This window comes from Alligator mississippiensis, chromosome 2 (assembly GCF_030867095.1).
Source record: "Alligator mississippiensis isolate rAllMis1 chromosome 2, rAllMis1, whole genome shotgun sequence".
NCBI classification, from domain to species: domain Eukaryota; kingdom Metazoa; phylum Chordata; order Crocodylia; family Alligatoridae; genus Alligator; species Alligator mississippiensis.
Window position 1 is genome coordinate 265,934,867 of NC_081825.1, and position 24,200 is coordinate 265,959,066.

The window sequence follows — 24,200 nt, forward strand, 5'->3', positions numbered from 1 at the left end:
CTAGGGAGATAAATTGAGTGGTCCTCCAGCATCCCAGGATGCCTTGCTCTGAGCTCCCCTTCCTCACCCCAGAGCTAGGCTAGAGCCCAGGTGTGGGGGTTCCTAGCTAGGCCCCGCTGGCCAGCCTGTTAGCTACAAGTCAGGGCTGCACAGGGAAGAGCCTTAAGGCGACTGCTGCTGGCACAGCTTCACTGTGAACAGAGGGCACATCTACGTGTGCCAATTTAAGGAACTTTAGCTTGATTAAAAGTGCATTAAGGGTGCGCATCTACATGCGCGTGCCATTAACGCACCTTAAAAATGGTGATTTTAGGTTATTGTGCCTAAATCTGATACTTGCAAAAGCAGGCATCAAATTTGCTCACAAATAGCTAAAACACATTAAGAAACGCCAACCTATAGAGCTCTTGATTCAGAGATGATACCTTGTGTTAGACCAATTTAGAAATAGCAAAAAAACCCCAAACTTTTTCTGCAAGCTTTAAAAAGATCTTTTTTTTGTGTGTGTTTTCTTAGTTGGTTTAATATAAGGTATCATCTCTGAGCCAAAAGCTGTAGAGGTTTGTATTTCTTCTGGCCTCAGACCAACACGGCTACCAGATACATCCCTAAAACACAAGCAAACACATCTCTAAAAGCAGGTGATGTAACAATTAAACAATTGTTTAAGTGGCTGAATTTTTGAAGCAAAGTAAAAAAAGCTTTTTATTTAACCGTTTAAGTTGCTTAAAGTAATAAGGCTTGCTTGTTTCGTTTAATGGCTGAGGATGAACAGATTTAGGACGAACTTGAGTCCCGCAACCGTCTGGAAGCGAGCCTAAATCGCTGTAATACAGACGCAGCTAATGCACGTTAACAGCAGGTGCGCCTGAAAGCACGTGTGGCCGGCCGGCCCGCTCGCCCGCACGGAGTTATCCTGGGCTACTCGCTTGCTCGAGGCTGGGCGGGCCGGCAGCGCCCCGGCTCCCTCCGCCCGGGGCAGCCGCTAGGTGTCGGGCCGGGGACGCGGCGGTCGCTGTGGGGGGCTGCGGAAGGCGGGAGCGGGGCAGATGCGGCGCGGGGCGCTGTGGGCAGGCGGGGCGGGAGCTGGGGGCGCCCCGCTGACAGGGCGGAGGCGGAGGCGGTGGCTGCAGTGTCCGCTGTCTGGCGCGCCGAGGGGCACGAGAGCCGGGCCGGGGGCTGCGGAGATGCGCGGGCTGCCGGCGGCCTTGGGCGCGTTGCTGGCGATGGGGCTGTGCGGCCTGGGCACGGAGCGCTGCCCCCCCGCCGCGTGCGAGTGCTCGGACTGGGACCGCCACAAGGTCACCTGCAAGGAGACGCGCTCCATGCCCAGCCTCCCGCGGGACACCCAGACCCTGTGAGTAGGCTGGGCCGGGCGGGCGGGAGGGCACTCGCGCCTCCAAGTGCCCGGGCTTGGAGAAAAGTTCGTCTCTAACCCAGACAGCGCCGTTACTCGGTGGAGAGCAGGGAGCCTCGGGCCCCGCAGCCTGCCAGGGCGTGATGCCCCGGGCTGGGAAGTGGGCAAGTCGAGCACAGGAACGCTTTTCAGGCAAGCTGAGCCAAAGCTCGGGGTCGAGAGGTGGTGCACCCTGGAAGCGCGCAGAGCTTCTTCCACAAAACCTCCCGGTGCCTACTTCCAGGCTGCCGGCTAACGTGGAGCAATAGGAAGGCATTTATGTTCTCCCATGTGCATGCTCTATTCAGACCCTGAGCCCCGGCTGCTTCTTTGGGGTTGCAGGGACAACATTTCACAGCCATAACAATCAAAGCATGCAGCGCCTGAAAAAGCAGCAAGCTTTGTGGGCTTGTGAGAGCAACAGGTAATGCGTCTCAATTTGTCTCTGGGCACAGAGTATTTCTAACCGAAGATGGGACTTTGTTGTTGTTAATGTTCCAGTTAAATAACTTCTTAAGCTCATTCTGGTTCAGTTAATTGGGAGTTAAAACAATTTCAAGTTGGGTTAAGTTTTAAGATTTCTCCATATTTTAACTAAAAAGCTAAAACTGTCAAGTTGGCTTAACAATGAGTGTCTCAAGAATTTTTTGAGCACCTTAAAGACATGGGGGATGAAAAAACAATTTATTTTCTGCAGATACAGCTAGAGAAATTCTTACATGCTTTCCATTGACCGTGTGTGCATCTTGTCTGTTTCTGCTTACTAGGCTGCAGTTCTGCCAGTAGTCCACTTGTTAAATAAAGGTTTCAGTTAGGTTTCAAACTAGACACCTTTGTTCTCAGAGATACTGTTTTTGAAGCTTTATGCGATGCAAATGTAACAATATTGTACAGAGATAATGCATGCTATATGCCTTTGGGGTCATTATGTATACTGCTAAACTGAAAAGGAAATGATAATAAACAATTTTAACTTCTAGCAAAAATATCACCCTCTTTAGTTGGGAATTTAAACCAATTCATAGAAATATCTGAGATCCTTGACAGAAATCATAGCCACTCTTTGAAAAAGGGTGGCATGACAAATAAACACTAAATCCAAACTCCTAAAGGAAACACTAGGTATTGTTTGGAAATCTGAAATAGTCTCAAATATGTCTCTTACGGCATACTGAAGGAAATGAGGATGACTTAATGAAATGAAACAAGCAAGCCAAAATTCTAAACTCTCTTAAAATACAAAAACAAGTGTTAAACACTTTCTGATATTTAGTGTATTCTACTAATTTGTATCAAGGAGAAGGGCTTTGGAAACTTCTCAGTATAAACATGTTATTTGTTTAATCTGGTCTTCAAACGATGAGAAAAGAATTTAGCAAGTGAAAAATGTGATTTTTACGACTTCGTTCTAAGTTCTGTTTTGTTTTAAAACAAATTGGGGGTAAGGAAAAAAAGAAACCACTGTTGTTTTTTTCCCTGTCACAAAAAATTGTCTCCATTTGCAGTTTTCCCTACTGGGTAAGGCACATACATTTTCATGTTTATAATTGTTATCATATAGATAATCTAACTCTGTAGACAGTCACAGACAGGGTTATTAATTGAATAATTTGGGCTCTAATTGTATTACACTCCTGCTCTGTGATTTTTTTGGCAAGTGTCTTAATTTCTTATTTTCTTCAATGTATAAAATGGGGATTATAACACTTATTTACACTTCAGATTTACATTCGCAGAGCATCCATAACATTTAAATATGAATTACTTGTATATTAAGAGATAATCTACAAGAAAAATAGCTTGTGCTGCCTCACAAAGGCTGTCTGTGTCTTTTTTATATATTGCATTTTTCTGGCTTATGAATAGAAATAGCTTCTGCAGTGCAGAGTAAATTCTATTTAAATTTAGTTTCAGGTGTTGTTAATTTAAAGTGAAGTGAAAGCCAGTTTCCTTTTTGAAATCTATAGTGTGTGCGTATGTAATAGTAAAAACCCTGTAAAACTTGCCCAAGTCCAGGTAATTGCATTTGTTAAAAATGCCTCTATTCTCTGCTGCTTTGCATGAATCTGTAGACTGGAGCCTTTTAAAAATATTTACATGGTTAGCCACTGTTGAGAGTGTTCAAAGCTAAATGACCGTGATGAGTCGGGGAACAGACTGCTTGATTTGGAGGACAGCAAGTTCTTTTTAGCATGTAGAATCTTGAAACCTTAAATGAAATTTTGTTCAGTTATTCAATCTGGACTGTTCTCATTTTTTCTCCTCTACCTTTTTAAAGAGTAGTGGCATAGGTCTTCTTTTCTGCTTGTGTTTTAAACAAAGTATATAGTCTTACAAAAGTACAAAATATATTTATTTCAAAACTCAACTTATGAAATTCAGCCAGCAAAGCCTGCTTGTCTTTGAGTGCTCTTACTGTATTTATCCAAAGATGACAAGTGCAGGTGCTTTCCAAAATGGACCACTGTACAGAGGTTATGCTTGGAGTAGCATATTTTTCATATAAGGGCTTTGTTTTCAACTCTTCTGGAGTAGATAAGTAGAGTGAAACACTTTGGCTTGTTCAGTATCAGCTCATGCAGTCAAAGCTGTAGGTCTGTCTAAAGCTGAGGTTGCCCAACATCTACCATGATAAGACCCTGTTTTTAGTTGCTTTTACTTTGCCAGACTTTAACTGTCTATGTTGAATTTTTCCATGCTTAGTGTCTTAAGCTAAATTCTATTAAAAACTTCAGAAGGAGGCACCCAGGTATTTCTGACCATGAGATAATGGAAGAAGATGTTGTTTTGTTTTTGTTTAAAAAATGCTTGCAACCATTTCGGCTCCACCGTTTCCATACTTTGGTGAAGGGACCTGCAGTTTGACAAGGGGTGTGGGGGGGTGTTATTTCTTACAGGAGATGCTGCCCCTGTGAATACCCACTCACATTTAGCCACATTTTGTGAATTAACAGTTCACACCTGGTCAGTAGAAAATGCGTTAGTCAAGCAGCCAGATTCCCTGGAGATCAAATGTAGAGACCATGCAGTAGTGTAACTTAGAGCAGATGAATGGGGCGCCAGCCCTGGGTGACAACTTAGTGGGGGTGCCAGAATGGTGGTATAGTGGGGAGTCCGTGCCATGGCAACAGCAGCAGCAGCTGGGACACTTTGCAGCTGCAGCAGCAATGGGAGTGGGCAGACCATACCATGGCAGCAGCAGCCGGGAGCAGGAAAGACTCCTGTGCCCCCTCCGCCGCCACACTTGGTACTGGCTCCCTTTCAATGCTCAGTGATGCACACTCTCACACTGTAGCCAAGTTTTGCCTGGGGGGAAAATCCTTTGTTACAACTCTGAGGCTATGCTCCATCTTGTGCCTGGGTATGATTTCTTGTTGTTACTGCTGCCAACTGCTGTATTTCTGGGCACTAGAACTGAGTGTGGTGCTCTCAGTCTCCTCACTGTCTCCCAGGAAGCATGGAATCTAGTGAGGGAAAGTAGAGAGTATAAACTGGGACAAGGAGCTGGGGTAGAGGCATGAAACTGAGTTTGAGAGCTCACAGGGATGTGAAAGGAGACTAAGAACAAATCAGGAGTGGGGAGAAGTAGATGGGAGCAAGTGAAACGGTAAGGTCATGCATGCAAGGAGCTGAATTTGGAGTGGACTAGAACTGGCTAGGCAAGGGTTCTAAGATGGTGGATGGGGAAAGACTGAGAAACCTGAGGTAGGTATAGAATAAAATTTGTTAAAAAGTCCATGTTATGTTGGCTGAAAGCTTGGACTATGAGCTGGGCTGAGAAACTGGAACTGGAAATGGGGATGGAGGATGGACTTTGACCCCAATGGGCATCTCAAAGAGGGAGACTAGGATAATGATGAGGAGAAAAGGATGTTGGAGAGACATAGGAATGTGATGACGTAAGAGTCTATGGAAGACAAGTTATTCCTCTTCAATACCTGTAATGCAGGATGCCCTGCCATCTGGCCTCTGGTGCTGCCCCTGGATCTGAGAGAGCCCACATGGGAGAACAGCATGTGCCAGACCTGTCTCATGGGTTGGGCCTGGGACATGTATGCATGCGGCATCCAACCTGGCTGCTGCACCATGCAAGCATGCGTATGTGGCATGGATCCTGGAGTGGCTGGAATGGGCACTGCATACAGCACAGTCTGACCAGGGTCATGTGATGCAGATCCCAGACCAGCCAGAGTGGGTACCAAGCTGCATAACACAGCAGCTCCATTTGGAGTGGGTGCTGCGTGGTTCCCAGAGTGGGTGTCATGTGTGGTGCAGTCTGGCTGGGGCAGACAGTACATGCAGCACAGAACTTGCTTCAGCTGATTTGGGATCAGCACTACACTCCCCCAGCCAGACTGCCCCATATGCAGTGCCTGTTTGGGCTGCTCGGGGATTTGTGGCACACATAGCACAAGTCCCAGACCAGCTGGAGTGTGAACTAGATTTTGTATGCTGGGGGAGGTAGCTCATGGGCCTGAACCAGCCCATGGATCAGCCCCACACCACTCATCTGGCCTGTAGGGCCAAATGAGTTTGACATCTGTGCTGTCATGGGATCCAAGATTCCTGAGCTTTAAAGATTCTTTTTTGTTTGCAAAGTTCTGTGCAACTTCTTGCATATGTCTTACTCCTTTCTAGTAGTTGATTCCTATACCAGAAGATGACTGCTGCTACTATCCATTACATCTTTACTTCAAATGACAAATGCATGTACTGTGGGTCTAAAAAGATTACACCCTTGGGTAGCAATGTGACATCACACACTGACACTTCTGGAAGGCTTCTTGCTTTTTAAAGCCTTTTAAAGTGCATAATAATATATTAAAAGAATGTTAAAGTTACAGAGTCAAGCACTCAGAAGTTAGGAAATGGAAGAGAGATTGTTATTTGTGCAACCTTAGCTCTGTCCCCTTAAGCCTGTGAGTAATGGTAGTCTTTAATTGCATGACTATATGCTATTTTTACAACAGGACCACTAAGTCCTTCAGTGCAGGGCTCAGGCGAACAAGCATAATGAGCAGACATTCAATATTGCATTTTATCTTCATTTTGTGTGCAGCCCTGTGTTTTTTTTTTTTTCTTTACCACTTTCAGGCCCTGCTTAGAATACACTTAAGTTCTTCATTGTACTTGTCACTATTATCAGTGTGTTTCAAATAATCATTATTTTATGTTAATAAACATGTTTATGAAGAACGGTGGTATTAATATCTTTATTTTACAGGAGAGGGATAGAAGCATGGGGAAATCATCATTAAAGATATACACCAATATTTATTTCCCAATTTGAAACTCCTAGGGCCTGTTTGTTTTAGAAGTGGTTAGCATTTTATTTCATGTTACATGTTCTAAGCAGTTTTTTGCTTATCATTTTTCAATACCTATCACTTTACCAAGTCAGGCCTCAGTATTTGACACTGAGGGTGTGTCTACATGTTCTGTAATTACAGCGTATTAATGAACATGAAGTTTAGTTTCTGTAATAACAGGTGCTAACTTAATGTGCTGTAATCAGTGCTGTTTAGGATTAGTGCAGATGAATGCCTTTTGTGTGATGTTTAATGCGTGTTGAACTAAAGCTGCTGTGCATTAGCATGGTTTTTTCCAGTAGCACTAAAGCACAGTAGAATTAGTCTAATGCACATTAAGTGTCTCATACGTACCCTGAGAGAATGAAGGATATATGTATGGCTTAGTTTTATAGCACATCCCTGAAGAAACTTATAGTGATCACTAGGTTCAAAGAACAGAGGGTACGCCTACACATGCTACTAATGCAATATAGGCTTACTGTGCAGTAAGGCTTCCCTGGGAGCATGTCTACACATGCACCGTTGGGAGCAAATCTGCTCCCAACTGGAGCAACTCAATATGGGGCTACTCCTGCCAGGTCAGCCCCCCTGCAGCAGCTAGGGGGAGCTCCAGGCTCTGCCAAGGAGCAGGGTACACAGGGCCCAGCCCTGATGCACACAGGGCCAGGAGAGCTCTACTGTCTTCTGGTACCATGCACATTGGCAGGGGTCCTGATGTGCATGGGGCTAGGAGACAGCTGCCACTGCAGCTGGCAGTGCTCTCCTGGCCCTGTACACGTAGGGACACATGGTGCCAGAGGGGCTTCCCCGCCCACTTGGGGGCTCACTGGCAGCTGCCCCAGGAGTGGGACATGTCCCAGTGAGCCCTCTGCTGGGCAGGGAATCTGTGCTTGGCAGGGGGCTCATTGGCAGCTGCCTCACAAGTGGGACAACTGCCCGTGAGCCCTCAGCTAAGCAGAGAAGCGAAGAGCTCCCCAGTCCTAGTGCTGATCTGTTCCTGGCTCCTTGGGGGCTGGTGGGGGATGACCTGGGAGCTGAGCAGTGCCAGGACCGGGGACAGAGGACTCCTCTGTCCCCTGTAGCCCCAGGCTAGTGTGGAATGGTACTGGTGTGGCTGACTAGTCACTGGTGTGGCAGACTGGTAGCAAATTTGCTCCCAGTCAGTGTCTACATGAGCACTACTGCACAGTATCTACTGCAGTTAATCTAATACCTGTATTTACAGGTACTAGCTTACTGTGCAGTAGACTAAACTACTGTGCAGTAAATGCCACACATGTGTAGGCAGTGATGCTTTACTGCGTAGTAAATTAGTCTGCAGTAAAGCATCTCATGTAGGCGTGCCCAGAGTGAGGCACAGATGAGATGAACTAAACAACAAGTTTTATTGTGGAGCAGTAGAAAAGCCTCTGCACTCCTTTAGGCTCTGTAACTGGCTACCCCCTAACTGAGGGACTATCTTCCAATTCCCAACTCTTTTAAATTAGGGAGTCTCTCTAAATTAGATCAGTATATATCATCCCTCTTAACAATAATTGCAACCCCCCCACCCCAAATGAAAATAAAAATCCATGACTGCCCATCTACAGAGAAAAGGTTGCTAGCACGTATCTCTGAAGTGAGTCCATACCACTCATTTTCCTGTTTCCCTTTTCTATAGCTCTTTTAGGAGGTCTTTCAGTAGGTTTCACTTTCCTCTCAGACTGGTAAAGTGTCAGATCTGGTATCCAGTTTGGTTTTAACGGGAAGATTTTCCTCTAAGTTTCGAGAGACTTGAGTCCTTATACTGGGATATAATTGCCTCTTTGATGCAGTATGGTTGAGATCAGAAGTACCATCATTTTTTGGTGCTAAATGGAACATGTTGCTTTTTTACCAGTCTTCCTTCACTTGCAGTTTTGGCAGAGGGTTCATGAGCTGAGGATGACTTTGCTTTTCTGAGGTGCTAAAATAGGAAGGAAGGGGCAGCAAGGAGTATGTGTCCCTTTAAGCCACCCATCTTCCTGTTTGTTAGTGGCAGATCCTGCAAGCATGACAAGGACCAAGTACAGACGGTCAAAAAGCATGAGGCTGAATAGATTCAATCTTCCCAAGTTAATGTGAACTGTGTAGATTGAGCCAATAAGCAAGTGAACAGACATTCACTTTTGATTCTGGAAATTCAGCCACACGCCTGCAGTGGCTCAGGCCAGAAGTCCAGGAGTGCTAGAGTGAGCCTCTCTGCTGGAGCAGATAACTTGAGCCAAGACTAGCCTGCCCACCATGTGAGGGGTGGTTTGCAGGTGAGATACTAAATATCCTGGGATGCTGGGGGAATGTGAATTAATTTGAATCTGGAGAGGATCTGGGACAGAAGTTCAATAAACCAATTTAACCTGAATCAGTTAAATTTGATACCACATCCATCCGGGCTTATCTTAAACTGTTTTTGGCCATTTTAAAAGTAGTTTATGCACACTGAATTTCTGTTGTGTTACAGATTTGAACTGGTTTCTGATCGCTTGGGGCATTTGTACATATGCTTGCACTACAGGTGGTTGGCGCTGTGGAGCATACATTTGTATAAATGATGAAATGCACATCAGCTCTGAGAAAATGGCGGTGGTGCGCTTTTGAACAAAAACACATCAAAGTTGTGTTAGTTCAAAAGTACACCACTGCCATTTGCTCAGCGTGGATGTGCGTTTCGCCATTTATACAAACGCATCTGGCGCCGTGGCATATGCATCTGCTCAGACGCACTGGATTTCCGGCACACGGGAGCAGACAAATGTATGTGTATAAATGCCCTTATACCGGTTTATGTGTAATTTCAGTCCCTAGGCAAGAGTAACATCTTCAGTGCTGCCTTCAGTTTCTATTTAATCCTCAATGATGCACTAAACAGAAGTCGCACATGGCACCTTCCAGGCTTTTGTACTCTGATTTTAGTTTAAATTATGTGCCCTTTGCAGATTTTCTTTGGTTAGATGAACGATTAATAGAGGTTTTTTTGGTATGAAGAAAGATAGCATGGAACCTGATACGGTTCGTTTTGGGTTTTTGGTTGGTTTTTTTGGGTGTTTTTGTTTTTTCTTCAATTACCTGCAGGAGGGCTTTCTTGTGCTTTCCTACTGGCAAAGGCAGGCTCCTCAAGTCTGACAGTGCATATGTCCAAAATTGACTTGTAACAGCTTAAATGATCTTGTTTATATTGTAAGCAACCTCCAAATAAGCTTGGTCCTGAGGTCATCTGATTCCCTCCGTATTAACATAATTTGTTGCTGCAATCTCCCAGTGCCTTGAGGCTGACCACATTTCAGCATCAAGGTTTGGCACGATCATCTCAAAGTTGATATCTCATGGTTGACCAGATCTGGCAAAGGGGTTATGGTACAATCAATGTGGTACCAAGGTCATGAGGTCTAATTCAGCAATAGTATTTCATCCCTATTAACATGGCAATGAGGTCTTTAGGTCTCACTAATTTGATGGATTTTAAATTTTGTATCATCTTGGTACCATTGATTCAGGCCCTCTGTCTCTAGGCCCGTCCAGCTTGACATAAGCCAGTGCCAGTATCCTTGAGAGCAGTGTATTGGCCATGTCCAGTCCCTAGGAAATAGCATTATGAACCTTGTTGAGCCACATGATTTAGTGCTTCAGTGCCAATTATATGCAACATCAAAGTTCCCATAGTTTCAGTCATTTGATTCTGATGCTGAGGTTTAAGCACAGCTAGCTGGTGTTCTACTTTCCTGAAATGGTCCAGTGTCAATACTAGTGTTGAATCCTCAGGTTATTCTAGACTTAATGGGACTAATTCCAAGGATTCAGCACAATTAGCAAGTTAGCATCTCACTTGAACTGTGTTAATGAGCAGGATATGTGGCACTAGCACTGATCTTAAGTGAAGTGCCTTTGTATCCAAGTCAAATGGCAATAGGGACCTCAAAGCGTAGAACAGAAATCAAATTAATAAACAACCAACCATAATTCAGTGGCAAGAACTGGCGTTTTTAATAGGTAGATATTTGATGACCAGGGATCTGGGTTATCTGTTTGCTGTGGAAAAACGTGGACTTTATTCTTTAAAGGAGAAAAATGCAGGAAACTGGATTTCCCCTTGCAGGCTGGGGAGCAGGACACGGGGTGCCATGTGCCTGCCCACGTGCACACATGCATGTGGCAGCCAGGCAGCGTGGTGGAGAGCAGATCCTGCATCTCCCTCCCAGTAAGTCTATGGGGACGGGGACAGAGGCAGGGCAGGGGGCACAGGTGATGCAGCGGGAGGGACATAGGTGGGGGGGGAGATTGGGCTCCCCCCCACCCCTCGACTTTTGCACCCAAAGTGGGGCTTAGGGCTGCAGCCTGGCCAGACCAGCTTCAGGCAGGAGCTGCTTCAGTGGACCAGCAGGCAGAACCCGGCATGGGAGGGAGCACCATGTTGCATGGCCGCCAAAATAAGGCACCCCCTGCCTGTCCGGCAGCAGCAGGGGCACAACTCCACACTGCCGTTGCTGTAGCCATGCCTCACCTTGGCAGACATGGTGGCACAATACTCCCTCCTGCACGGGCTCCTGCCCACTGGTCTGGAGGTGGTTCCTGCCTGGAACTGGTCTAACCCAGCTGCAGCCCCATGCCCTGCTGTGGGCATAAAAATCTGTGGGGGAGGGCATGTGCCTTTTCCCCACCATCCCCACTGAGTTGCCCGTGTCCCCTGCAACCAACCTGATGCAATGCCTGTGCCTCCCACCCCACCATCTGTCACCTGTGCCCAAACCCCTCCTTCTGCACACACCCACCCCCTTCCTTTCACACTCGAGACTTGGGGCCTGGGCGTGGGGGGCAGCAGGTCAGGAGTGAGGGGCACTAGCAGGGCTGGGGAGGGCTGTGGCTTGGGAGTGAGGAGCAACAGCATGGCCAGGGCACCAGCATATCAGGGCTGCTCAATGCCACAAAGCAGAAGGGGGCGGGACAGCCACAGCTCCCCCCCCATGAGCAAAGGGGGCAGAGAAAGCTCTGATTTTCCATGATAACAAACAAAACCACCCCAAAATCAAACACGTATGTATTTAGAATTTATTTTATTTTAATGAGTGAGGCATGGGTAGGTTTCCAAATTGCTTTAAAATTGTAAATATATCAATAAAACGTTGCATCCAGCTGATACCTATATATACTAGTGTTTCATTTTAATAGTGGAAAAACACAGACTTTGGGGGTTTTAATCAGAATTTGAGATTCTTATTAGAGAATTTTGGATTTTCTTAAACTGAGATAACCAGGACCCGTGGCTAATGACAACAATATTCAAATCATCGGCTTTGTTCTCTGGAGCCAGGAAAGCTGGCTCCAGTGCTGACAATGTTCACTGTTCCTCACGTGCCTTTGGCCAAATAAGTATTGCACCTTACACCAGTGTCTCCACGATTTCCTGATTTGTCACAAATTTGGGATAATCATACTTCGTGCTGTAGCATATGTCTTGTTTACACTGACTGCGTCTAACTCTGAGAGAGCTGCACTGATAATTTGCCATGTACACAAAGCAAAACAAAACTCTGTTCCTTTGGAATCTACTGGCATCTCTAAACTCTGGTCCTACTATTGTGTGTCTCTCTCAAATACTCTTAAATTAAGAGGTGATATCTGCTTATAATTTACTCCTGGAACCTGCAAGGGGGAAATCTGCTTTAGGCATTCCTACATTTCCAGGCTGGGGTTCTATCAGGACTCAGAATCCCTTTAATTCCCTACTTAGCATGTCCTTGAGTGCTGAGCCATTCTTAGTACCAGAACCTCAAAAACCTGTTCTTAGTTTGAGACTGAAATAGTACCAGAGTTGTTGACACAGTCTCAGTACTGCACCCCTTAATGGCTTATAAAATGACTAAATTTTCTAATCCAAGATTAAGTCCCTGATTTTGTTTAAAACAAAGTCAAAGGCTGTTTGCTTTAAGGCGTCTATAACAGCAGTGCTTTGATTCTAATGACAGAAAGAGCTTCCCTGGTGTTGGCTATGCTACCATCTGCCAATGTTGGATTACTGGATCTTTAGCCTTATTCTGTCTATGTGAAGTCAACTTCACAATGACATCCCGTGTACTTCTAGGGAACAATAGTGATATAAATAAGATCTGGTAGCCACACTGGAAACCTTGCTGCTTCAAAGGTTTGGGTTTTGATCCCTCTGGTGCTGCACCAACTATTGCTTTAATCCCTGAACACGTTCTGTTGCAGGGCAATGGAGACCGTAGTCTTTCATCTTTTGTTTGGGCATAACAGGCAGTCTTCAGACATACGTGCCTCAGTTGTTCTCAGAGTTAACCTGAACCAACAGTGTCTTTTCAAAAAGCACAAACACTTGTATATCTGGGTTCTGCAACGAGATCAAGAGCTTGAATCTCAGCATTGGTGAACATGTAATGCCATTCCTAAGCCATAGCACATGAGAACTGTTGTATACAAGTTATTCTCGTCATATTGCCCTTTTTGAGTGGACAAACTCTAGCTTTGTTACAAAGTTGCAGCCACTTAAATCTATATAAGGTGCTTTCATTTCAAAGCAAACAAAAGTAAAGATAAGTGACATGCTATCTTGACCTCTCAAATGTTAGAGCTTGCATTTCTGTATATGGATTTAGGCTCACAGGCAAGTTCCTTAATAATGGAACTGTCTGTCCATATCCTGGCCCTGTTGGCTGTGCTCTCTGTAAAACTGACTACAATGGAATCGCACTTACTGATGCTAGTACTCCTCAAGTACTTGTATTTTGTCCCAGACATTCGGAATCATGTTCTGAGAGCTCAAAACCCATGAGTTGTGCTTTCTGCTTTCTCCCTCATACCTGCAGCAATTTTCCTCACCTGTTTATTTTTTTTGAATAAATACTCCATGTATTTTCTTGAGTTACGCAAGCTAGCTGCTTTGCCATTGTGCCAAAGGAATCCGGACAGCTTTTATAGAAGTATGCTTGGCTGTGCTGTGAGTGCTATGGGGCAGATGCATGAATTTACTTGCCATTGGGCTATTTCCTTTAGCGCATGCATCTGTCTTGCTTTCACGTTGGAGACTTTTTCTCAAAACACTTAGCACCTCTGGTCTGCTAGTGGTAAGGATATCATGTGTACCATTCACCTGAGAAGGCAGCAATTCTCACAGCTGTATCTACTGCCTGAACATAGAACATTAGCCATGGTGTCTGTATTTTTCTATAAACACTAAATCATAGGGGAAATGCAGTTTGGGGCTAGGTACAGACAGTAAAAAAGCCCAAGGTTGAATCAGTTCAGTCTTTGTAGGTTAGTCTAAGAAGCACAGATTAAATTGAAACAGAAATGAACAGACATTGATTCAGGAAATGCAGCCACATGCCTTCAGTGGCTCAAGCTAGAAGCCACAGGGTTCTAGAGCATGGCTCTCTGGCTGTGTATTCACTACTTCTTCCTGCTGCCCGGAGGTCTCTGGGATTTGCAGTTCAGAAATGTAGCATCGGGACTCTGCAGGGTTGCTCATCACTTCCTTCTCCTGCTTCTAGGTGCCTCTGGGATTTACAGTAGCAGCCAACAGTAAGTTTGAGCAGGGAAAGAGGTGCTTTAACCCCTGCACCAGCCCCATACTCCAGCTGGGGTTAAGCTGGGGGGAGGGGGGGGCAGCCTGGGATGCATCCCCAGCTGGGCTTGTACCCCCTCCATGCTCCATTGTCAGTCGGCCCTCATTGCTCCAGCTAGGGAGCAGGGGGTGGGGCCAGCCCTGCTCCCTGAAGCAGATTCATAGATTCATAGATGTTAGGGTCGGAAGGGACCTCAATAGATCATCAAGTCCGACCCCCTGCATAAGCAGGAAAGAGTGCTGGGTCTAAATGACCCCAGCTAGATACTCGTCTAACCTCCTCTTGAAGACCCCCAAGGTAGGGGAGAGCACCACCTCCCCTGGGAGCCCGTTCCAGACCTTGGCCACTCGAACTGTGAAGAAGTTCTTCCTAATGTCCAGTCTAAATCTGCTCTCTGCTAGCTTGTGGCCATTGTTTCTTGTAACCCCCGGGGGCGCCTTGGTGAATAAATCCTCACCAATTCCCTTCTGTGCCCCTGTGATGAACTTATAGGCAGCCACAAGGTCGCCTCTCAACCTTCTCTTGCGGAGGCTGAAAAGGTCCAGTTTCTCTAGTCTCCTTGTAGGGCTTGGTCTGCAGGCCCTTGACCATACGAGTTGCCCTTCTCTGGACCCTCTCCAGGTTATCCGCATCCTTCTTGAAGTGTGGCGCCCAGAATTGCACGCAGTACTCCAACTGCGGTCTGACCAACGCCCTATAGAGGGGAAGTATCACCTCCCTGGACCTATTTGTCATGCATCTGCTGATGCACGATAAAGTGCCATTGGCTTTTCTGATGGCTTCGTCACACTGCCGGCACAGATAGCACAGCCCAGTCCAGAGCTGGAAAGCATGCTGGGATGCTGAGGGACTGTAATTTAACTTGAACCAGGAAGGGGGGGACAGAAGCTTCATAAACCAGTTTGACCTAAATCAGTTAAGTCTGATACTATATTCAACCAGATTTATCTTAAACCAGTTACAGCCATTTTGAAACTGGTTTATGTGCACTGAGCTTCTGTGCTGTTAAAGCTTTAGACCAGTTTCTGCTTACTTAAACCAGTTAGGCTAGGGATAAAAGTTACACTAGGTGGTCAGTTCTCTCATCTTCATTTCCAGTCTAAGATCATCTTTGTTTCTGTCTGGAGTAGATGACCTATGTATGTGTATTTCTCTAAGTGTTTTACAGGCATTCATTCACCTGCATTTATCAAAGGTATTCAGCTCATGTGAAAGAGCATTTATTGCAGGCCTCTGTCCCTTTCATAGAATTTGACATGCTATTTTCCTGTCCTGCCTTCTGTGGCAGTGACTTGGTCATGTCTCTTGACAGCAAAATAGTGTCTGCTTAAAAGAGTGCTTGCTGAGGCATCCTGCGACAGCTAAACCGGCTTTCTGAGGGTTAAACCTGGTTTTCTGCTGCTCATCTATGTATTGTAGAATGCTTATAGCTAGAAGAAAGAGTGCAAAAGGAAGTCGTTATGGTTAAGCATTTTCTGTATTTTGTTAATGCATTTTGCCGTAGCTTAAAGCCAGCTTCATTAGCGATGGCACAGCTAAAATTAATCATATAAGGAAAACGCAAAGGCTTGTACTGCTATTGGTTAGTCATATAAGGAAGGTTTGTAGTATAAAACTATAATTGGCTGCAAGCCAACAGCTAGCTCAGAAAAAAGCTATAAATTTGCTGGTGCATCTGGAAATCGGCTGAAGGCGTAGCGTGATAAAGGGGTATCGTTATGAAAGAAAAGCTGCAGACCTGGGATCAGCGAAGCGGTGGGTCCTGAGAAGCTTGAAGGCTGATTACCAGAGTCCTTCCCGGTATTCCTTTGGACAGCATAAATTGGGGATGCCTGACTGCACTGGATTTCAAGAGGCTTGTCATATACCAGGCATACAAGGGGACTGCCAATAAACTGCCGACTCAGATTTACTGTCTGTCTTTTTATTGTGTTGTTAAGCTTTGAGTAATTATGTGTTTGTTAGCTCAATAAACCTTTCTTACCTTTTTACCCCGACCACTCTCTCAATCCCAAACTGACCAATAGCAGGCAGCTGGGATGAAAATTGGCATCACAAACAGGATTGAGACCAGGATTGAGGACCAAGTAACTAAATCCTTGGATGATGGTGTCGCCGTGGACGTAGTCTTTCTAGACTTTAAGAAGGCCTTTGACACTGTCTCTCACCTCAGCCTCATCAATAAATTAAGCAACTGTGGCATTGTTGTCTGCACAGTTGGATGGGTAAAAAATCTGGCGAGATGTGAGCAGTGGGGTACCCCAGGGCTTGGTCCTCGGGCCTGCACTGTTTAACATCTTCATCAGCGACTTGGACGAGGGGGTGGAAAGCGCACCGTCCAAACTTGCTGATGATACTAGGGCATGGGGTGAGGTGGACACACTTGAAGGGAGAGGGAGGCTGCAACTAGGTTTAGACAGACTACAAAAGTGGGCAGATGAGAATAGGATGGGGTTTAACGTAGACAAATGCAGGGTGCTGCACCTTGGGAGAAGGAATCCACAGCATACATACAGGCTGGGGAGTTCCCTTCTTGAAAGCACAGAGGCAGAAAGGGATCTTGGAGTCATTATTGACTCCAAGATGAATATAAGCCGCCAATGCCAGACTGCAGCCAGCAAGGCCAGCCATACCTTGTCATGCATCCAAAGGTGCATCTCAAGCCGGTCCAGAGAAGTGATACTCCCCCTCTGCGTGACTTTGGTCAGGCTGCAGTTGGAGTACTGCGTCCAGTACTGGGCGCTGCACTTCAAAAGCGATGTGGCCAGCCTGGAGAGAGTTCAGAGGAGGGCCACCAGCTTGGTGAGAGGGCAGCAGGACAGGCCCTACGAGGAGAGACTGTGGGACATGAATGTGTTCAGCCTCAGCAAGAGGAGGCTGAGGGGACACCTAGTGGCTGCCTACAAGCTCATCAGGGGAGATCAACAGCAAATAGGTAGAGCCCTTTTCTCCCCAGCACCACCTGGGGTGACGAGGAACAATGGTAATAAGCTGATGGAGAATAAGTTGAGGTTAGAGATCAGAAGGCAATGTTTTACAGTTAGGGTGGCCAAAATCTGGAACCAACTTCCCAGGGAAGTGGTCCTCGCCCCTACCTTGGGCAAATTGAAGAGGAGGTTGGATGATCACCTGTCTGGGGTCTTATGAACCCAGCATGCATTCCCGCTTGTGGCAGGGGGTCAGGCTAGATGATCTGTTCGGGTCCCTCCTGACCCTAGCTACTATGTAATATTCTGGTCCGGAGAGAAAGGTGGAAATGGAGGAAGTTGGGTGGGCTCCATTGGTGGTTTTGCTTAAGGAAGTAACAGGGATGGAGAATCCTGGGTGGGATAAGGATGAGTTGAGGTCTGCTTGGAGTGACCTGGGAACCGTACCTGATCAGTGGGCTAAGTTCGCCTCTGCCACCCGAGGTAAACCCAAAAAGAGGTGTCTGTCGTGGCTACTGGCCACATGTCTGCGTTTGGGGGCTGAAAAGATTGTCCAGGTCTGGGAAGAATACCCGATTAAGTAAAGAGCTAGAGGATGTAAAGGCGTGTGTGGCGTACAAAGCTGCAAGAGCAGCTTGGAGTCACTTGGAGGCATTGGAACAAAAGGAGGGGAAGGTTATGATTGCACGGGCAGCTGCTTCCCTTCAGAGGAAGGCGCAGTTAGCACAGGCTGTGGAGCCTCCTTTCAGGAAAGTACGACAGTGCTTGTACGATGAAAAACAGGAAGTAGAGCTCTGAGAAGATGAGGGGGAGGAGATTGATGAAGAGACTTATGCTGAACCGCCCCTGTATGTCCCCACCCAGAGGGAAGAAGTCAGCCAGACATTTCCTGTAATAGTAACTCGCTCAGGGCCTCGAGGGGAAAAGCCCCAAACAGAGCTATGTTCTTTTACCTGTGCAAAGATACAAGATATACAGAAACAACATAAGTCCAAGCCAGGGGAGGCAGTAATAGACTGGCTAATTCAAATGTATACTGAAGGGGCATCAGCAATTTCTGTGTCGTGCTGAGGCAATCCAACTAATTCTGCGCCGCAAGCTCCAGTTGAATCAATTTGCAGGAGCCAGTGAAAATGTTACTTTGTTTTCTGCTGTGCTGCAGGCAACCTCCAACAGCTATGGTAATATGGAAGACGTGCTTAACCCCGCCCTTCAGGCGTGGGCCAATTTAGAGGAGGCTGTCCACTGTTTGTATCAGTTAGCGCTGACTGACATAATTTGTGCAGGAAATTGGACTCGCACACTAGATAAAGAAGTCGTAACTGCACCGATGTGGAGGAGGTTCTGCCGGCGAGCACCAGTGGAGTGCACCTCAGGCCTGTTGGCCTTGGAGCCAGAGGCGGTGAACAACCTGGTAAAAAATGCGATCCGGTGATTAACGCAGCTTCTGCCCATCCTGCAGAAGCCTGGGCTTGCCAGGCCAATAAAAACTGCCAAGGCCATGGTGGTGGCCTCAGAGAAGGACAAACCTCCTGACCCCCTGAATTATTAAGAAAAGCCAGGGAAAGCTGGCCCAAAGCTCCGTGAATAAAAATATGGGAAGACTTGTTAGCTACCTGTTTCAATATGCCACCAACAGTGTCACTGGAGGAATTTTCTGCCCTGAGGGCAGAACTATCGACACTTTCCCAGGCACATGCAAGGCTGCCACCACTTACCTCCTCTAATTGCCTGGCCTAGGAAGTTTGGCCGGCCCAACCCCCAAGAGAAGGGGCCACCATGGGGGCAGTAACGGGCCAAAGACCGGCATCTAATATTGACTTCTTAATTCAGATACCCGTACAGATTCAATTAGGTAAAAGCAAGAAGTCACTCAACATGCTATTAGACACAGGTGCCCAGATTTGCATTTTAGATTCCGCGGATTAAAAAGGAGAAAAAGGAACCCCTTATCAAGTGATTAGAGTCAGAGGCACTAGATGACCAGGACATCTAGTTCAAGTGACCTTCACGTTACCTAATAGCTCTAAGGTAACGGCAGCAGCAGTACTACTTGAAGGGGAACCAAGCTAAGTGGGACTAAACGTACTAAAGGACAGTGGTTTACCCATGAGCAAAAAAATTGGCAGTTTAGGTATGCAGTGTCTCACCAAAAAAAAAAAAAAGAAACGGCTATGACAGCTGCCATCCCGTCAATCTGCTTTAACAAAAAACATCTGGTGTTATAGGCCTGCATAGATAAAATCCATTAATATCAAAAACATGTTGTGACAGTACGTGTTTGTAGCTCTAGAAGTTATCACGGGAATAACGTTTGCCTGTGCCTCAGCGAGAGCTACTGCCCAGAACACTTGTGCAGCACTGAAAACTTTGCTAGCTGTATATCCACCACCGATTAAATTATAGAGTGATAATGGCCCTCATTTCCACAATCATCTTGTATATGACTGGACTGCAAAACATAGCATGTTATAAACATATCACATCCCTTACCATCTGTAGTCTAACAGATTGGTAGAGTGAGGCAATGGCATCCTTAAATGCAATTTGCGGTTGGCTGCTGGCCCAGCTCTCAAAGACTGGGACTTGCACCTGGATTGAGCTATCAATTGGGCCAATAACCAACCTCGTCCGGGAGGTAGCCCTGTGCAACAGGCCTTTAGATTGGGTGGTCCCTGGGAGCCGGCAGTAGAGCGACCTAGGGGTGGTTACCCAGGAAAGCTTCAGGCAGGGGATCAAGTGGTAGTGAAACATCCTCAGGAAAATAGGAGGGAACATTACTGGCAAAGGGTATTCATAATACTAAATGGGTATGTAAATTAAATTAATCTAACAGGAGCTGAGCTCCTTATTATCTCGTTTCTACAAATTAGATCTGTCTGCAAGCACGGCCATAGCCATTCCTAACTGAACCTGCTACTGAAAACGAATCCTATCCTATCACCTGTCTAAATCAGCTGCCACTATGAAGAGGTGGACTGTTATAATTGTGTTTTTCTTAATTGTATTTCTTGGGTAGGGCATGTCTACTACCCTTCCTATTACCCAGATATTAGTGAACTTACTCCTAAAAATTTAAGAATAGCCTGGCCCTGAAGAGCATTCCCCAGAAACGCGCTCTGATGACCTTCACGTGGTCCAGCCACAGTATCCATATTAAAAGAAACCCTCCACTCTGGAACAGGTACAATCCTGGCAGGAGAAACGGAATAGTTAATTGGCAAGGTGGTAACTGTCAGTGTTCCTGTGGCATTGGTTATTATCTTAGGTTCATTCCCTACCTAAAAGCTGGAATGGCTAACTGCGACAGGGGAGGTAATTGTTGTAGTTCCGCTCATCTATGGATTTGAAAAGAAGGAGTATAAAAGGAAGCCGTTGTGGTTAAGCATTTCCTGTATTTTGTTAATGCATTTTGCCATAGCTTAAAGCCAGCTTCATTAACAATGGCACAGCTAAAATTAATCATATAAGGAAAACGCAAAGGCTTGTACTTCTATTGGTTAGTCATATAAGGAAAGTTTGTAGTATAAAACTATAATTGGCTGCAAGCCAACAGCTAGCTCAAAAAAAATCTATAAATTTGCTGGTGCATCCGGAAATCGGCTAAAGAAAGACGTAGCGTGATAAAGGTAGCTATCGTTATGAAAGAAAAGCCGCAGACCTGGGATTGGCAAAGCAGTGGGTTCTAAGAAGCTCAAAGACTAATTACCAGAGTCCTTCCCAGTACCCCTTTGGACAGCATAAATTAGAAATGCATGACTTTGCTAGACTTCAAGAGGCTTGTCGTATACCAGGCATAAAAGGGGACTGCCAATAAGTTGCCGACTCAGAGATTTACTGTCTGTCTTTATTGTGTTGTTAAGCTTTGCGTAATTACATGTTTGTTAGATCAATAAACCTTTCTTACCTTTTTACCCCAACCACTCTCAATCCCAAACTGACCCACTGCAGGCAGCTGGGATGCCTTCTACAAGTGATGGTCATTTGACAGTTTGCTATCCTCGTGCAATGAGAACTTCAGTACACTTTTTAGGGATTATATTGCTTGCTAATCACCCACAGGTGGGAATACATGGAGCCCATTTGCCAGTTACAGTTCTTTGAGTGTGTCAACTTTTCATATTCACACAGTAGCCTAACTAGGGTGGGGTGTGAGGCACTAGCTCTGGGTGCTGACTTAGAGTGGGCACCAGTGTCTCTTCCTTCCATAGGAGTCATTGCCATGGCAGGTGTAACCTGGCCATAGGAGCTGGGGCACTGTGGTGCCATACTGTGCTATGCCTCTGTATTCATATTTCCTGTTTTCCTTGCTCTCTTCTTTGAAGTCTTGGGTAAGGATTCCAAACTTAGAAACAAACTGAAGGGCAGCTGGGGCCATTTCTCCTTTCCACTATTGGATTCCTTTTGCTAAGAATCAGGATGAGTGGTGCAAGTGAACATTTGCTTGCTGAAAAAAATATTCTTCTGCTTGATACCAGGCTGAAAAATTCTTCTGCCTGATATTCCACAAGAGTGAGTATGAAGAGAGAACACTCTTGAAGAATAAGTTTCTGGGAAATAATCTCTCATTCCTCACGGTGTGTTTATATATGTAGATGGTTAAGGTAATAAGATGAAAGACTTCTGCTGCCCTTCCTTGAAGGCCTGCCACCAGGTTTTTTTGAAGGTGAAGAGAATAATATTATTTGTCTTTTTTTGCTAATCTTCTTCCCATTACTGTGAGTGGGAATTATACACATAGACTATAGGAAGAATAAACCTCAGAATTCACTGTATTAGTATCATAGGGATTGTAAAAGCTACTATTTTTTGTTATTATCCTTTGGACACTGTCTCTATAACATCCAATTAAGATACTTGTATTTATTAAATGTTGTCTCTGCACTTCCTGGAAAAAATGGTGCACAGTTCATTAATGTCTCTCCTAGTATTGTCATTTCAGAGTTAGAAAAAGGACTTGTCAGCTTTCCAACATCTATTTATATAAAACAACAAGATACTCTCCATAGTCATTATCTTGCTAAAAACCTTTTTTGACAAATTTGATTATGAAGTTGCTCTGTGTTCATAGCCTTTATTTGATTTTTCCCTTCTGTGGTCATTCATAGAGCCATAGAATTTAAGGTCTAAAGGGACCATTGTGACCATTTAGTCCAAGGGTGCTCAACCTTTTGGTGTGGTGGGCCAGAGGAGTGGCAGGGGGTGCATTTGCAGGCAGTTGGACTCCACATGCCTGGACTAACCCTCAGGTCAGCCCACTGCCAGATGGGATCCATGCCACCTCTCTTGGTCTCTCTATGCTTGAGTGGGTCCTACGTTGCCTTCCTCAGCTCCATGCCACCCACACAGCTTGCCTGGGGCTCTGTACTCTTCCCTCAGGTCTGTGCCACTTGTGCTGCTTCCATGGGGCTCCATGCTGTCTCCCTCAGCTGACCCCTCTGCTTGGCTCTGTGCTGTAAGATTGGCCCCCACACTGCCTCCAGCCGGCCCCTGTGTGCCTGAATCGGCCATGGCCATGTCCATGTGCTGATCTGGCATGCCATCCTTGAATTGTGGGCACCATATTTGCACACAGTAGAACAGTAGCAATTGCACTAGTGATGAATACAGCCATAGTGCAGCCTTTGTAGTCCTTCTTGATAATCATATGTACTCATCCAGTAATAGCACTAGATGTTCATGTTTAGCTTGTGATCCAGTATGAAACTGCAGGCTTTATTAGAAAGAATCGGAACTCATGGCAGAGGTGATATCTTTTATTAGACCAACAAAATGTTTTTATTTTCTAGCATTCGGGTGCACTCGCTCTTCCTCAGGCATAGGAGAGTGCAAAGATTGTAAAGTTTCTCCTAGGTGGAAATGAAATATGAATTTTCATTTCCACCTAGAATAAATTTTGCAATCTTTCTTTTGCCTGTAGACCAGTATGGCTACAGCCTGCATCCCTGAGGCTTTATTAAGAGTCATTGCTACACAGGATCAAGTTCCACTTCTAACAACAGCCTTTGTTCTTTATTTGTAGATTTATGACTCCATTTTGGTTCAGCCAAATGTTGTTTACTGTGTCCTTTAGCAAGTGATCCAAATTGCTCTAGATCAGTAACTTGTCTTCACAATTAATTGTATTAAGAGTTACAATTTACAGACACTCCCTAATTTAGAAGAGTTGGGAAATGGCCTCTCAGTTAGGCTTGTTAGAGTTTTTAGAGGCTCTGCAGTAATGTATCAGTACAGGCAGTCCTCGACAGAAACGTTTCGAGTTACAACGTTTCGCACTTACAATGTTTATAAATTGACACCCTGTTTCAACTTTATGATGTCAGTTTCGACTACAATGCTTGATCTGATGTGATGCCATGCCAGCAAACAAGTTCGCTGCATCACTCATCTCCCTGGAGAACATCTGTCCAAACTTCCTTGGACACTTCCTTTAAGAAAGCAGACAAGACTCCAGAAAAACCTGCAGCTAAGACTCCTGAGATGACTCTAGCCAAGAACCCTTCAAAAAGTCCAACCAAGAGCCTTTCAAAAAGTCCAGTAAGGTCACCTGAAAGAAGTCCTTCCAAATCAATATGATTGCTATTTATAATATAAATACATTAATGTAGCTATATTACTCATCTATAATTGATTGAGTACAAAATTCTGGGGTGTTTTTAGTGAAAATAGGGTATTGGGTCTTGGTTCAGGAACCAATCCCCCATTTATAACATTGTTTCTTATGAGAAAATTGGTTCCAAGTTGCAACGTTTCAACTTAAGACGCGGTTTTCAGGAACCAAGTGTGTCCTAAGTCCAAGGACTGCCTGTATACCTGTAAACTGTGTGCCTGGGAGCTTCCTGGAAGCAGTAAACTGCAGAGCAAGTTTATTGCTGCCCCCTAATGGCACATGTAGACATGCCCACTGCTTTTGAGGTTTAAAATGTTGAGGGAATTGGTGCCTTCTGTCTCAAAGAAAGGTGCCAGGTGA

The 24,200-nt window shown here is 45.4% G+C and overlaps 1 protein-coding gene across 1 annotated transcript in view; it reads left to right on the forward strand.

The window, feature by feature from the left end:
- The first annotated feature begins 1,124 nt into the window (after nt 1-1,124).
- The window catches only part of TSHR (thyroid stimulating hormone receptor), a 208,459-nt gene continuing 185,383 nt past the window's right edge, over nt 1,125-24,200 (forward strand). The window contains exon 1 of the mRNA XM_006260866.3: nt 1,125-1,357. Coding sequence (XP_006260928.1) covers nt 1,188-1,357 — 170 coding nt within the window. The 5' untranslated portion in view covers nt 1,125-1,187. The remainder of the gene's footprint in view (nt 1,358-24,200) is intronic.